Source organism: Ovis canadensis, chromosome 24 (genome assembly GCF_042477335.2).
Source record: "Ovis canadensis isolate MfBH-ARS-UI-01 breed Bighorn chromosome 24, ARS-UI_OviCan_v2, whole genome shotgun sequence".
NCBI lineage: Eukaryota > Metazoa > Chordata > Mammalia > Artiodactyla > Bovidae > Ovis > Ovis canadensis.
This window is the reverse complement of record NC_091268.1, coordinates 17,874,119-17,888,727: the sequence shown is the minus strand read 5'-3', so window position 1 is coordinate 17,888,727 and position 14,609 is coordinate 17,874,119. Positions and strand designations below refer to the sequence as shown.

The 14,609-nt window shown below is 45.3% G+C and overlaps 1 protein-coding gene, 1 non-coding gene and 1 pseudogene across 2 annotated transcripts; 1 reads left to right on the top strand and 2 right to left on the bottom strand.

Annotated features, from left to right (window-relative positions):
- Positions 1 to 7,258: 7,258 nt before the first annotated feature.
- Positions 7,259 to 7,374, bottom strand: LOC138429799 (U5 spliceosomal RNA). Its single transcript, XR_011252889.1, has one exon. It is a non-coding gene; the product is annotated as a U5 spliceosomal RNA (small nuclear RNA).
- A 1,178-nt stretch (positions 7,375 to 8,552) lies between these two features.
- Positions 8,553 to 9,458, top strand: LOC138429286 (large ribosomal subunit protein eL6 pseudogene; annotated as a pseudogene).
- Positions 9,459 to 12,635: 3,177 nt separating this feature from the next.
- LOC138429741 (olfactory receptor 1F1-like) lies at positions 12,636 to 13,475 on the bottom strand. Its single transcript, XM_069571466.1, has one exon. The coding sequence runs from the start codon at positions 13,473 to 13,475 to the stop codon at positions 12,636 to 12,638; it is 840 nt and encodes a 279-aa protein (XP_069427567.1).
- Between the last annotated feature and the right edge of the window lie 1,134 nt (positions 13,476 to 14,609).

Genomic DNA, 14,609 nt, shown 5'->3' with positions numbered 1-14,609 from the left:
GGGGCTGGACTAAGATGCAGAGATGATAAGCAGAGGTCAGAAACCTAGAAGCTAATGGTTTGGGTACAATAATCAAAGCTCCAGGGCGAAGGCAATGGCACCCCACTCCAATACTCTTGCCTGGAAAATCCCATGAACGGAGGAGCGTGGTAGGCTGCAGTCCATGGGGTCGCGAAGAGTTGGACACGACTGAGCGACTTCACTTTCATTTTTCACTTTCATGCATTGGGAGAAGGAAATGGCAACCCACTCCAGTGTTCTTGCCTAGAAAATCCCAGGGATGGGGGAGCCTGGTGGGCTGCCATCTATGGGGTCACACAGAGTCAGACACGGCTGAAGTGACTTAGCAGCAGCAGCAGCCATAGTTATGCTAATAAACCCTCCCTTAGAGTTGCTCAAGGGCTTCCCAGGTGGCAGTAGTGGTAAACAACCCACCTGTCAGTGTGGGAGACAGAAGAGAAGCAGGTTCAATCCCTGGGTTGGGAAGATCCCCTGAAGGAGGGCATGGCAACCCACTCCAGTATTCTTGCCTGGAGAACCCTATGGACAGAGGAGCCTGGTGGGCTACAGTCCGTGGGGTCACAAAGAGTAGGACACGACTGAAGTGACTCCATGCACGCAGAATTGCTCAGTCAGAATCTGCCCCTACTCCCCACACCCTCAACTTCCAACTCCAAGTCCTAGACGCTGCTGCTCCCATTGGATTCATTTTTTAAATTATATCAAATATAAAAATAATGCACAGCCCTCCCCTGCCTCTATGCATGTCTCTATTAAGGTTCCCAGTCTTTCTCCTACTTAGTAGTTCATAGAGAGAAGAGAAACAGTTGGTATTGGGTTTATCTCAAGCTCCGGCTGAGGACAGCTACTACTCCCTGGATCTGAAAGATTTAATGAAGGAGGTCCTTCCAAAAACTTCACCCATTAATAAAGAAATATTTAGACTTCCCTGATGGTCCACTGGCTAAGATTCTGAGCTCCCACTGCAGGGGGTGTGGATTCAACCCCTGGTCAGGGGACTAAGATCCCACATGCTATACAGCACAACGCCCCCCCTCCCCTAAAAAAAAAGAAATATTGACTGTTACCATCTCACCTGGAGAAGCTTGTGCTGTTGCCATCAAGTGTACTTCACCTTTGAGGAACTGGCCAGCGCTCCTCTTTATTATAAGGTTTGGAAAGGCTTAGAAGGATAGGTAGGCCCTGAGCAGGTGAGGGGCAGAGTGTTCATGACCTCAGCTTTCTGTGCAGGAAGGATGTTTTTTGGAGGAGGGGAAGGTTGGCCAGAAATGGTTTCTTACAGTAGCCTCCATGGCCACTGGGACCAGATTCCCTGAGAGCCTTATTAGAGACAAGCAGAAAATAATTGTCCCACCTGTTTCCTGGTCCCTATGAGCCCAACAATGAAAACAAAGTATATAATCTAACTTCAGGGTCAGAACTTGGAGATAAAGCAGTCTGAGTGGAGAGGAGTCCCAGAGAAAATCCTTTGAAATTTCTAATTTCATCACCTTGCTGATCTGGGCTTATGCTTACATATTTGACAATTCAGCTATTAAAAGGTCTTCTTCTTAGCTCAGAAAGTGGGGTTATTGCAGTGTTATCTGAGTGAGCCTCTTCTTTATCTAATATCTGGTCATTTACTGTGTAGAGCTAGTGATGTATTTGCAGATAGGGAAGCTGGGGTGGGGGAGAGTTGTGCTTCTTCCTGTAAAGCATCTGATGTAAAGGATCAGCCTGGAGGGAGATGTAGCAGACAGCACAGCATCTCACGACTGAGAAACCCCAGGCTCCCAGAGCAGACTTCTGTGGGGATGTCTTCCCAGCATGCAGTGGATCACCCTTTTCTGGGGATGGTCATCAATTCGTACCCACAGGAGTGTGGGCTCCAGCAGCCCAATTTAGAATCCACCATCTCCTCCCAGTGAGGATTTGTGATGGATTTGGGAATTTTGCACTGATGCTGAAGACTTGTGGGTTATTCCCAGTATGACTTGGTCTGGATGGGGAAATCCAGAAGCTTGCAACTGTCTCTTGTCTGCCTTGTAGGTGGAGAAGCAACAATCTATGCAGAAAATTTAAAAAAAGAATAAAAGCACAGAAACAGCAATGAGCTGGAGAGAATACTAGTGGCCACCCTGTTCAGAGTTCAAGTCCTTTCCTTTTTTTTTTTTTTTTAATATTTCTTTGTTTAAATATTTCTTTCTTTGTGTGTGCTCAGTCGTGTCCAACTCTTTGTGACCCCATGGAATGTAGCTCGCCAGGCTCCTCTGTCCATGGGATTCTACAGGCAATAATACTACAGCAGGTTGCCATTCCCTATTCCAGGGAATTCCCTGGTGGCTCAGATGGTGAAGAATCTGCCTCCAATGAGGGAGACCTGGGTTTGATCCCTGGGTTGGGAAGATCCCCTAGAAGAGGGCATGGCAACCCACTGCAGTATTCTTTCCTGGAGAATCCCCATGGCAGAGGAGCCTGGCAGCCTACAGTCAGTGGGGTCGCCAAGAGTCAGACAAGACTGAGCAACTAAGCACAGCACATTCCAAGAGATCTTCCCGACCCAGGGGTCAAACCCACATCCCCTGCATTGACAGGCAAGTTCTTTACCAGTAGTGCTACCCGAGAAACCCCTAATATCTGTTTATGTGGCTGTGCCCAGTCTTAGTTGCAGCATGTGGATTCTTAGTTGCATGTGGGATCTAGTTCCCTGACCCGAGCCCCCTGCGTTTGAAGTCTTAGCCACTGGACTACCAGGGAAGTCCCTCAAGTCCTTTTCTGATGGTTGAGTACTGTGGCCTCACTCACAGTTTTTAGGTGAGTGGCAATAGTCTTGCCAATTAAGCAGAAAAAGTTTTCTTGAAACTGATAATTCTTACTTTAAAAACATGGTGCAACTGGAGAAGTAGGCTCAGGAGGCCCCACGGCAGCTGGAGTGGCCCGGATCATCCGCAGCACAGGCTGGATTGGCAGGTTTATCCCAGCAGAAACCTCACAGCTCATGACTCCAACACAGCTAGCACTGGGCACAAGTTGCCACCAGAAGCGCTGTTGCCCAGCAATGCCTTTTTGCTGCAACAGCTGCCACTGCTAGGAAAATCTCCTTGCTCCCTTTCTTTGTGTCAAGGCTGACTCAGGATATCTAATGGGTCCACACATGCCCACCGCTTAGCTCCTAGAGGGGCTGGGATAGAAGTGATGCAGAGTTTTCTGTGACACAGGAAGAAGTAGGCTTTTCTTCCCCACCAGAATGACAAGGTAGGTATTTTTACCTAAGCTTTGGAAGGAGTCACAGAAGTTGGGAAGCCAAAGAAGATAAACTCCCATTGGAATCCATCCTCCCAGCTGTATATTAACACACACTCCTCTCACCTACTTACCCTTCAATAGAGAAATTCTCTGGTCTAACATAATACAAGTATCCTTCTCACCACAGAATAACATGAGTTACTGTATCCAGGAGCCAAACTAAGATCTTCCCTTCTCCAATCATGATCCCATTATGACTTTCTATAACTTCTGAATCAAACTTGAAAGCTAAGCAATAACTACATACCCTATGTACATGTAAAACAGAAGGAGGGAGACAAAAGAAGAAAGCTAACTAGCTCAAGAGATAAATATAAACATAACAGAAAGAGGGAAACATGACTGAATTATGTAATATTCATTTCCATAGGTAGCCACGAATGATTAATTGATATCAATAATTTCCTTTCTCCACAATCTTCTTAAATTTTTGACTTTTATTTTTTTGGCTGGGCTGGGTCTTCGTTGCTGCAAGTGGGGACTACTCTCTAGTTGCAGCGCATGGGCTTCCTGTTGCAGTGTCTTCGCTTGTTATGGAGCACAGGTTCTGAAGTGTGGGCTTCAGTAGTCATGGCAAACCAGCTTAGTTGTCCCGTGGCAAGCGGAGTCTTCCCAGACCAGGGATTGAACTCGTGCCTCTTGCATTGGCAGGGGTATTCTTAACCAGTGACCCACCTGGGAAGTCTCCCTTATGCACAATTGAATTCATGTTCCATTTTCCTTTAGCCAGCATCTCAGCTACTCAAGGTTTTAAAAAAATCTGAATAGTAACCTAAATTCTCATGTCTGAGAGATCTGACCTTCTTATGATCTTGCCCATATAAGACTCTCCTAGTCTTTTATTAACTCCCATCACAGGACATGGCAATTCCAGAATCTCTCAGGGAGATCTTTCCACCTGTAATCCTCTCTGCTACCACTGTGCGGCAGAAAAACTACTCTCTATAGACAGTCAAACTCATAACAATATTAGAATCTCCTTTTGTTCAGTTTATCCAGTAGCAAAAGGATCCCAAATTGGCCAGCAGGAAGTCTCTTCAGAGCCCAGTACTGCTGGGGTAAAAAGCAAAATGTTACAAATACACCATGAGGTATTACAAAAAGAGGTGCCTACTTCTACTTCTTGTTTCCTTGCCCCATAAATTGCTACCTGGGAAAACGTTCAGCATATATTGTCCCCTGGTATGAAACTTACACTGTATTCTATAAAATAGCACCCTAATCTTACAGGGTAACACTGCTATGTGCGTGTGTGCTCAGTCGTGTCCGACTCTTTACATCGCCATGGGCTGCAGCCTGCCTGGCTCCTCTGTCCATAGAATTTTCCAGGCAAGAATACTGGAGTGGGTTGCCATTTCCTCTTCCAAGGGATCTTCCCAACCCAGAAACTGAACCCACATCTCCTGCATTGGCAGGCAGATTCTTTACCACTTAGCCACCTGGTAACCTCACCTGGGGTCAAAACTGAGTCTTTCAAAGACCATTTCTCTACTCTTAAGGTCAACTGTTTCTGGTAACAGCGTGGAAGTAAACACCAAAGAATCCCATGGACAATGGCCTTATCCTTTGTGTAAGTTATCTGTTGTCAAGTAACAAGTTATATCAAAACTTTGCAACTTAAAACAATAAACATTTATATCACACAGTTCCTATAGGTCATGAATCCAGTCATGAATTGTTTAGTGGAATGGTTCAGGATCAGGGCCTCTCATGAGACTGCAGTTATCTGCAGGTGCTCAGTCATCTGAAAGCTCAACCATGGTGGAGGATGAGTGTCCAAGATGGCTTGCTCACACACTGCTATTGGGAGGAAACCTCAGTTCCTTGTGTGGAGTTCTCCAGGGAGCTAACTTGATATGTCCTTGCAACAGAGGAGCTCATTTCCCCCTGAGCAAGTGATTCAAGACAGCAGCATAGAAGCCCACAGTATCTTTAATACTGAGCTCTAGAAGTCACACAGCATCATTTCCATAATACCCTATAACTCACACAGTGCTGCAGACTGAAGGTCCCAGCAAAATTTGTATGTTGAAATCCTAATCCTCAGGTGATGAAGCCTATGGAAGGTGATTAGCTCATGAGGGCAGAGCCTTCCCCAACGGGATCAGTACCCTTCTAAGAGCCCTGAGACAGCTCCCTTGTCCCTTCCACCATATGCAGTAGAACTGCCATCTATGATCCAGGAAGTGTGCTCTCACCACACAACAAATGTGCCAGCATCTCGATTTTACACTTTCTGGACTCCAGAACTGTGAAAAATAAATTTCTTTTAAAAGAAATGTATTGGTTGCACCAGATCTTAACTGAATTATGTGGGGTCAGTTGAGGCATTTGAACTTAGTTGCAGCATGTGGGATCTAGTTCCCTGACCAGAGATCGAACCCGGGCACCCTGCATTGAGAGCTTGTGGAGTCTTAGGACCACCAGGCAAGTCCCCCAAATACATTCCTGTTATGTACAAGCTACCCAGTCCATGATATTTTGTTACAGAAGCCCCAATACATTAAGACATAAATCAGCCCAATTCACTATGTGAAGAAATTAAACAAGACTAGGATTGCCCAGGACTATCCTGACAACTGGCTACCACATTCCTTTTACTATAAAATGAGTTCCTTGGTTAGAAACGATGTTGGTGGGATGCCAAGTTGATGAATAGATTCATTCATCCCTAACACATATGCTATCAGTCTTTTAACCGTTGATTAAGCACGTCCTCGTGTACATCAGTTTCCCTTTCCTGAGTGCTTCAGCACATTCCCAAATAACCATGCTCACCGTAAATTTGTCTATTTATATCACCCCTCAACATCACTTTCCTTATGTCATCTTGATTAAGTAGTAGGTGATGCCTGGGATGTCATAAAGATCCTGAGGCTGACTTACCGGGCTCAAACCTTAACATCTCCTTTAGATCTGCAGTAGAGGCCACCAACTGCTGAAGCAATTATATACATCAACACTGCCTCCTAGTCTAGAAGTCTCGGGAAGCCGAAGGCAGAGATTCTCAAAAGTTAACGTGCACAGAAATCATCTAGAATGTTTTTAACGTGAAAGTTCTGACTCAGGAAGTCTGGGATGGAGCCTGAGCTTAGGCATTCCTAACAATCCCCCAGGCAGTGACGCCCGGTCCTCGGATCACACTAGGAGGTAGCAAGCCCTCAGCAATGGAGTAAAAGGAGCCCTTACGCTGAATAGGGTACACTGGTTTTTGCGGTGCTGGCTTCCCAGTCCACCTCGCCTTTTGAAAGGACATCCAGATTGGAACTCAGACGTTGACTTCCTAGAGTTTCGGGCTCTTCTGGAAGTAGGAGACAGGAATCCTGAACACCTCGGGACCCATCCTAACCGGGAACGCCAGAGAGATGGAACAGACACGTAAAGGACCGGGCCTAGGTGACGTGTGGAAGGCTCATGGGATCCGCCACTTGCCCAGATTTAGCAGGCACCAACCCCAGAGGGCCTCTTTACAGCATTTTGGGGTCAAGGCAAAACCATTTACTACATCGCTGAACCTCCGCTTCACACCGGAGGTCCCAGCCTGCGGTACTTCCGGTGAAAAAGTCGGTCGCTCTTTCCCAAGGCGACCGCGCAGAACTGAGACTCCGCCTCCCGCCCTTCTAATTGGCAGGAGCACGTGGGTGCGGAGCGGCAAGGGGCGGAGCAAGGCAAGCCGGTCCACGCCGCCTCAGACTGGCCCAGTCGAGGGCCTGTTCAGTGCTTCCGGGAAGGGGTCCTCCGTGTCTGCGCCTCCTGCGCTGCGCATGCGCCTGAGGGGAGAGCGTAGGGACGTCCTGTAAAGGGCGGCAGACTCCTTACACCAAGGTGGGGTGGGGTGGGTGTGGGGTGGGGCGCTGGAGATGCAAAACTCCCGGGACCCCCGAAAGTTTAACGTCCAAAGTAAAGCGTATTTTAGTGCAGTGGGGTTTTGTTGTTTTGTTTTGTTTTGTTTAGCCTTGCAAGTGCAGGGCCTCAAAAAGTTGGATAAAAACTCAGAATTGCTTTTCTCCACGGAAATCTTTAATAAAAGGCGAAAGAGTTATATGTTCTGAAAAGAAACCAGAGTATCGCAGTGTTTTTTCAAAGAAAAATCAATGCAAAAACAAATCTTGGAACAAAATATCAAAGTTTAAAGACAAGATCAGTAAATAATTTAGGGCTTCCGTTGATCAAGAGAAAATATCTAAGACGGCAATTCTTTCTTGAAGCCAAGATAGGAAAAGAACTGGATTTTGAAAATATTACTGATGTTTGATTCCACTGAACCTAGTGTCAAATATAGACACCAACCAGACATTAGTTAAAGTGGTGAAGCTGACTCTGTTCAGTAGTTATGGTGGTTTCCCCCTTATCCTTGGGGGGTATGAACCAAGACCCCCAGTGAATACCTGAAACTATGGATCTACTGAACCGTATATATAGTGTTCTTTCTTGTACTAACATAATTGTGATATGGTTTAATTTATAAAATAGGCACAATAAGATATTAACAATAAAAATTAATAAAATATAACAATTATAATGATATACTGTAATAAATGGAGAAGGAAATGGCAACCCACTCCAGTATTCTTGCCTGAAAAATTCCATTGACAGAGGAACTTGGCAGGCTATAGTCCACCAGGTACCAAAGAGTCCAACATGACTGAGCAACTAAGCACACACATTGTAATAAAATTATGTGAATATTGTCTCTCTCAAAATATCATATACAAATGAAATGCCATTCCATCTTAACTAAGCACTCATTACACACAGTAATGTAACTCATTTCACAGATGATGCTGTGAAAGTGCTGCACTCAATATGGCAGCAAATTTGGAAAACTCAGCAGTGGCCACAGGACTGGAAAAGGTCAGTTTTCATTCCAATCCCAAAGAAAGGCAATGCCAAAGAATGCTCAAACTACCGCACAATTGCACTCATCTCACATGCTAGTAAAATAATGCTCAAAATTCTCCAAGCCAGGCTTCAGCAATATGTGAACCGTGAACTCCCTGATGTTCAAGCTGGTTTTAGAAAAGGCAGAGGAACCAGAGATCAAATTGCCAACATCCGCTGGATCATGGAAAAAGCAAGAGAGTTCCAGAAAAACATCTATTTCTGCTTTATTGACTATGCCAAAGCCTTTGACTGTGTGGGTCACAATAAACTGTGGAAAATTCTGAAAGAGATGGGAATGCCAGACCACCTGACCTGCCTCTTGAGAAATCTGTATGCAGGTCAAGAAGCAACAGTTTGCTCTTTCCCATCTTGCAAGATGGCGGGTGAAAAGGCTGAGAAGCCAGATACTAAGGAGAAAAAACCTGAAGCCAAGAAGGCTGATGCTGGCAAGAAGGCTAAAAAGGTGGAAAAGGTGAAGAAGGTTAAGAAGGGGAAGCCCCACTGCAGCCGAAATCCTGTCCTGGTCAGAGGAATTGGCAGATATTCCCGATCAGCCATGTACTCCAGAAAGGCCTTGTACAAGAGAAAATATTCAGCACCTAAATCCAAGGTCGAAAAGAAAAAGAAGGTTCGTGCTCTTGCTACTGTCACAAAACCAGTTGGTGGCGACAAGAATGGTGGTACGCGAGTGGTCAAACTTCGCAAAATGCCTAGGTATTACCCTACGGAAGATGTGCCTCGGAAACTGTTGAGTCATGGCAAAAAACCCTTCAGTAAGCATGTGAGGAAGCTGCGTGCCAGCATCACTCCTGGGACCATTCTGATCATCCTCACTGGGCGCCACAGAGGCAAGAGGGTCGTTTTCCTGAAGCAGCTGGGCAGTGGCTTGCTACTTGTGACTGGGCCTCTATCCCTCAATCGAGTTCCTCTGCGTAGAACACACCAGAAATTTGTCATTGCCACCTCCACCAAAATCGATATCAGTGGTGTGAAAATTCCGGAATATCTCACTGACACTTACTTCAAGAAGAAGAAGCTGCGTAAACCCAGACACCAGGAGGGTGAGATCTTTGACACAGAGAGAGAGAAATATGAGATCACAGAGCAGCGCAAGGTTGACCAGAAAGCTGTGGACTCGGAAATTCTGCGAAGAATCAAAGCTGTCCCTCAGCTCCAGGGCTACCTCCGCTCTGTGTTTGCTCTCACAAATGGAATTTATCCTCACAAAGTAGTATTCTGAACTTCTTGCAAAGAACCTAATTAAATAACTTGTCATTTCAAAAAAAAAAAAAAAAAAAGAAGAAGCAACAGTTAGAACTGAACATGGAACAACAGACTGGTTCCAAATAGGAAAAGGAGTATATCAAGACTGTATATTATCACCCTGCTTATTTAACTTCTATGCAGAGTAATCATGAGAAACTCTGGACTGGAAGAAACACAAGCTGGAATCAGGATTGCTGGGAGAAATATCAATAACCTCAGATATGCAGATGACACCACCCTTATGGCAGAAAGTGAAGAGGAGCTAAAAAGCCTCTTGATGAAAGTGAGAGGAGAGCGAAAAGGTTGGCTTAAAGCTCAACATTCAGAAAACGAAGATCATGGCATCTGGTCCCATCACTTCATGGGAAATAGATGGGGAAACAGTGGAAACAGTGTCAGACTTTATTTTTGGGGGCTCCAAAATCACTGCAGATGGTGACTGCAGCCATGAAATTAAAAGACGCTTACTCCTTGGAAGAAAAGTTATGACCAACCTAGATAGTATATTCAAAAGCAGAGACATTACTTTGCCGACTAAGGTCCGTCTAGTCAAGGCTATGGTTTTTCCAACTGAACTGAACACACAGTGGCTGTAATTTTTGCACTTTGGAGTGCAACAGCAAAACTTGCACAAATTTCATCAGTTCATTTCAGTCGCTCAGTCGTGTCCGACTCTTTGCAACCCCGTGAATCCCAGCACGCCAGGCCTCCCTGTCCATCACCAACTCCTGGAGTTCACTCAGACTCGCGTCCATCGAGTTGGTGATGCCATCCAGCCATCTCATCCTCTGTCGTCCCCTTCTCCTCCTGCCCCCAATCCCTCCCAGCATCAGAGTCTTTTCCAATGAGTCAACTCTTCGCATGAGGTGGCCAAAGTACTGGAGTTTCAGCTTTAGCATCAGTCCTTCCAAATTTCTTACTTCTTCACAATATCAAAAAAGTTTGTTATGGTAGATCTTAACAATCTCAGCATATTTTTTTCATCCTGTCCTTATCAGGTTGAAAACTTCCATCTTTTTACTTAAAAGAAGCACTTTATGGCTTCTCTTTGGCAAATCTGAATTTCCAGAATCACTACTCTTGTTCTTTCAGGCTGTTAATAAGTGAAATAAGGGGTGACTTGAACACAAGCACTGTAATACCACGACAGTTGACCTGAAAACCCAGAGAACTGCTAAGTGATTAATGGTCAGGATGTGCTGGATGAACAGATAATTCATGTCCTGGGCTGGACAGAACAGAGGTGGCATTAAATTCCATCAGGCTACTTGTAATCGTATGAAACTGAGAACTTATGAAGTGTTTATTTCTGGAACTTTTCATTTAATAGTTTTCGAACCACAGTTAACCACGAGTAACTGAAACTGCAGAAAGTGAAACTGAATAACGGGGCGGGGGTGGAGGTGGCGACTCGCGTCCTGACAGCAAGGGAAGAAGCTTGAGCACCGTTTCTGCAGAGGTCATTGGGCCTTTTGAAGGGAGACGAGGGAGTCGAGAGAGGGGATGCTGGGGGCTCGAGAGAAGTGAAAAATTACAGAAAGCAGGACAAGAGGGTTAATTTTTGTGAAAATGTTTTGGAAAAAATTAACCATTAAAAACTACATTAAAACATGTATATAGGCTTCCATAACACTTGAAAGGTGGTGGAGATCTGAGCCAAACCCATCAACTCCTTCAGGAAACTTTCTCGTCTACCTCTCCAGTGACTTCCCTATACTGATTCAGTCATATAATCATTTTTTCAGGCAAATAATAATTCTAGAGCAACCATTACATGCCAATTGAAAAAAAATTTTAAAACTTGGTCCTTGCACTCGTGGAAATACAGTCTAACTGAAGTAGGGAATACGAAAAGGAAAAAACAAAATAATTACTTCGAGGAAATTGATTTAAGCTACTTACTCATTCTTCATGAAACATGATACACTTTACATGAACCAGACCCACTGCCCAATGCTGAGTGTACAAATGAAATGCCATCCATCTTAACTAAGCACTCGTTACACACAATGGCTGCAATTTTTGCACTTTGGAGTGCAACAGCAAAACTTGCATAAATTTCTTACTTCTTCACAATTTCAAAAAAGATGACCCAATCCTTATTGCCAGAATGGAAGACCCAAGAAGAATGCAAATAACTGCAGAAGACGGTTATACAGGAAAAGGCAAGCAATTCTGTGGGGATACCATATTAGATTCCAAGGGCTGCCATAACAGAGTGCCACAAACTAGATGGCTTTAAACAGAAATTTATCTCACAGCTCTGGTGGCTAGAAGTCCAAAATCCAAGTGTTGGCAAGGTTGATTCCTTCTGGACATTCTGAGGGAGAATTCATTCTACTGTCTGTGGCTGCAGCAACCCAGGGGATTCTTAGGTTGCTTATTGCCAGCAATCCAGATGGTGCCTGTAAATGCATCACTCCAGTCACTCAGCTGATTGCCAACTGAGAAAGTACATTGGGGTTCCCTGGTGGTCTAATGGTTAAGAATACACCTTCAAGCAAGGGACAATGGTTCGATTGCTGGTCCAGAAAGATCCCACATGCTGCGGAGCAACAAAGCTCATGTGCCATAACTACTGAGCCAGGACACCTAGAGCCTCTGCTCTGCAGCAAGAGAAGCCACTGCAATGAGAAGTCCACGTGCCACAACAAAGAGCAGCCCCTGCTCCCCACAACTACAGCAAGCCCAGCTGCAGCAAGGAAGACCCACCACAGCCAAAAACCAAACAAAACTTTTTTAAAAAGTGCATTAGAACCCCTAGGGAAAGTTTAGGGGGGAAATTACTAATGCCCAAGTCCCAGCACAAAGACACTAATTTAATTGGTCAAGGTTTAGTCCAGCATTAGTATATATACTTTCAAAGCTGAGATTGAAAACCAATAGTGGTTTCTGAGAACATTTCCAGAAGGGAAATGCAAAAATATTTGTTCTGTGTAACTTTTTAAAGTGATCACTTAGAAATGAAAACTTGACCTTTTTGCAAAGTAATTTAAAATACAGTAACTAGAAATAAATGCAATTACCTGTTCAAAGGGTTGTACTTAAGTTCCAGGTCATTGATAAGTATCTGCTGAGAGTATTTCTTTATTCTGAGTTCTTTGTAGACACTGACAGCTACATTTCAGTGAATTGGCAAAGATTTACACAACTTCCAATGAAAGATCATGGTACCTTCATCAAGAAGAGCATGTTTTTCTGCCAATCACTTTTTGCAAGGCCCCTTTCAAGTCCCTGTTCCTCAGGCTGTAGATGAAAGGATTCAGCATGGGGGTCACCACCGTGTACATCACAGTAGCTACAGGGTCCTTCTCCGACGAGTGGGAGGACAAAGGGTTGAAATACACAGCAATGATGGTGCCATAGAAGAGGGAAACCACAGCCAGGTGGGAGCCACAGGTGGAGAAGGCTTTCCATCTCCCCTTTGTGGATGGGATCCTCAGGACAGCACAGGTGATAAGGACATATGAAGCCAGGATGCAAACAAACGGGGTGATCATGATCAGGGCACCCTCAGTCAGAATCATCACCTCATTGAGGTGTGTGTCAGAACAGGAGAGTTTGAGGAGGGGGGTCACATCACAGAAGAAGTGGGGGATGGCATTGTCCGTACAGAAGGAGAGTCGAGCCATCAGCAGGGTGTGCAACAGAGCATTCAAGTTGGCGATGACCCACGACCCAGTGACCAGCAGGGCACAGAGCTGGGGGGTCATCTTTGCTGAATAGTGTAAGGGGTGGCATACAGCCACAAAGCGGTCATAGGCCATCACAGCCAGGAGGAAATTGTCCATGTCAGCAAACTCAAAGAGAAAATACATCTGCGTGAGACACCCAGAGAAAGAGATGGTCTGGCTCCCGAGTACGTGGTTGGCCAGCACCTTGGGGACAGTGGTGGAGGAGAAGCAGGTGTCCACGAAGGACAGGTTGCAGAGGAAGAAGTACATGGGGATGTGCAGGCGGGAGTCCACGCTGATGGCTAGGAGGATGAGCAGGTTTCCCAGGACCGTGGCCAGGTACATGGTGAGGAAGAGCAGGAAGAGGAGCTGCTGCTGCTGGGGCTGCCTGGAGAGCCCCAGGAGGAGGAACTCAGAGACTCTCGACTGGTTTGCCCCTCTCCTAAGCTGAATCTGGATGAATAGACAACAGCGAAATCAGAAACCCAGACAAGGAAGGTCAACAGCTGCGAAAGCAGGCTCCAGGCAGGATCACATTTGCAAATCAGTCTATAGGTTTGCTACTCCCGTTGTGCCCACCCTACCTACGCTACTGATCTCCAACACTCAGTTCTGATGTTTTCCCTAGTGGACTCACTGATTCTTATGTTATTAGAATCCCATAGACAGAGGAGCCTGACCGGCTAGTCTATGGGGTCGCAAAGAGTCGGACACGACTGAGCGCCTAAAACTTTAGCGTCGCCCTCGTGTGGCCTCTTTGGGGAATGACAGTCTTTGCTGACTGGTCTGGAGGAGACGTGAATAGAACAACCATCTGCTTGTTTAGCTAACTGGTGTCCAGCTCTTTGCGACCGCATGGACTATCGCTCGCCAGGTTCCTCAATCCATGGAATTCTCTAGTCAGGAATACTTAAGTGGGTTGCCATTTCCTCCTCCAGGGGATCTTCCCTGAACCAGGGATCCAACCTGCATTGGCAGGCATTGCCAGGCAGATTCTTTACCACTGGGGCACCAGAGAAGTCGATGAACAATCAGCTGATGGTGTTATCTTGAAAATACCATTGCTTCCTCCCTTGTACTTTATTGAGGATTTATTGAGGCATAACTGGCGAAATTTTTATTTTAAAAATCTGAAAAACGGGCAGGCTTCTACACAGCATGACTCTTTGACTATATAGTCTCTGCTTAAATATTCCAGTTCTTCCCCTACCCACCTAACTCATGCATAGGTCTTAAAGAAACAAGAGGAACGGTTGATCATTACTGGGTTCATCTTGAGTGACACCTGATGAACTCATGACCTCCGGCTATTAACTTCCTATATCTGGAAGACATAGCAGAGGAGGTTCCTTTAAAGATTTCCTGTCTTAATAGATATCAGTGTCTCCACTGCTGTATTCTTACCTGGGGGAGGTTGGTGCTTATTGCCATCAAGCATTCTTCATGTCTGGATAAGTGGTCATTAGTGCTTTTATCCAT

Excerpts from the sequence above, each read along its gene's own strand:
- LOC138429741 (XM_069571466.1), bottom strand. The coding sequence starts at position 13,475 with ATGTACCTGGCCACGGTCCTGGGAAACCTGCTCATCCTCCTAGCCATC.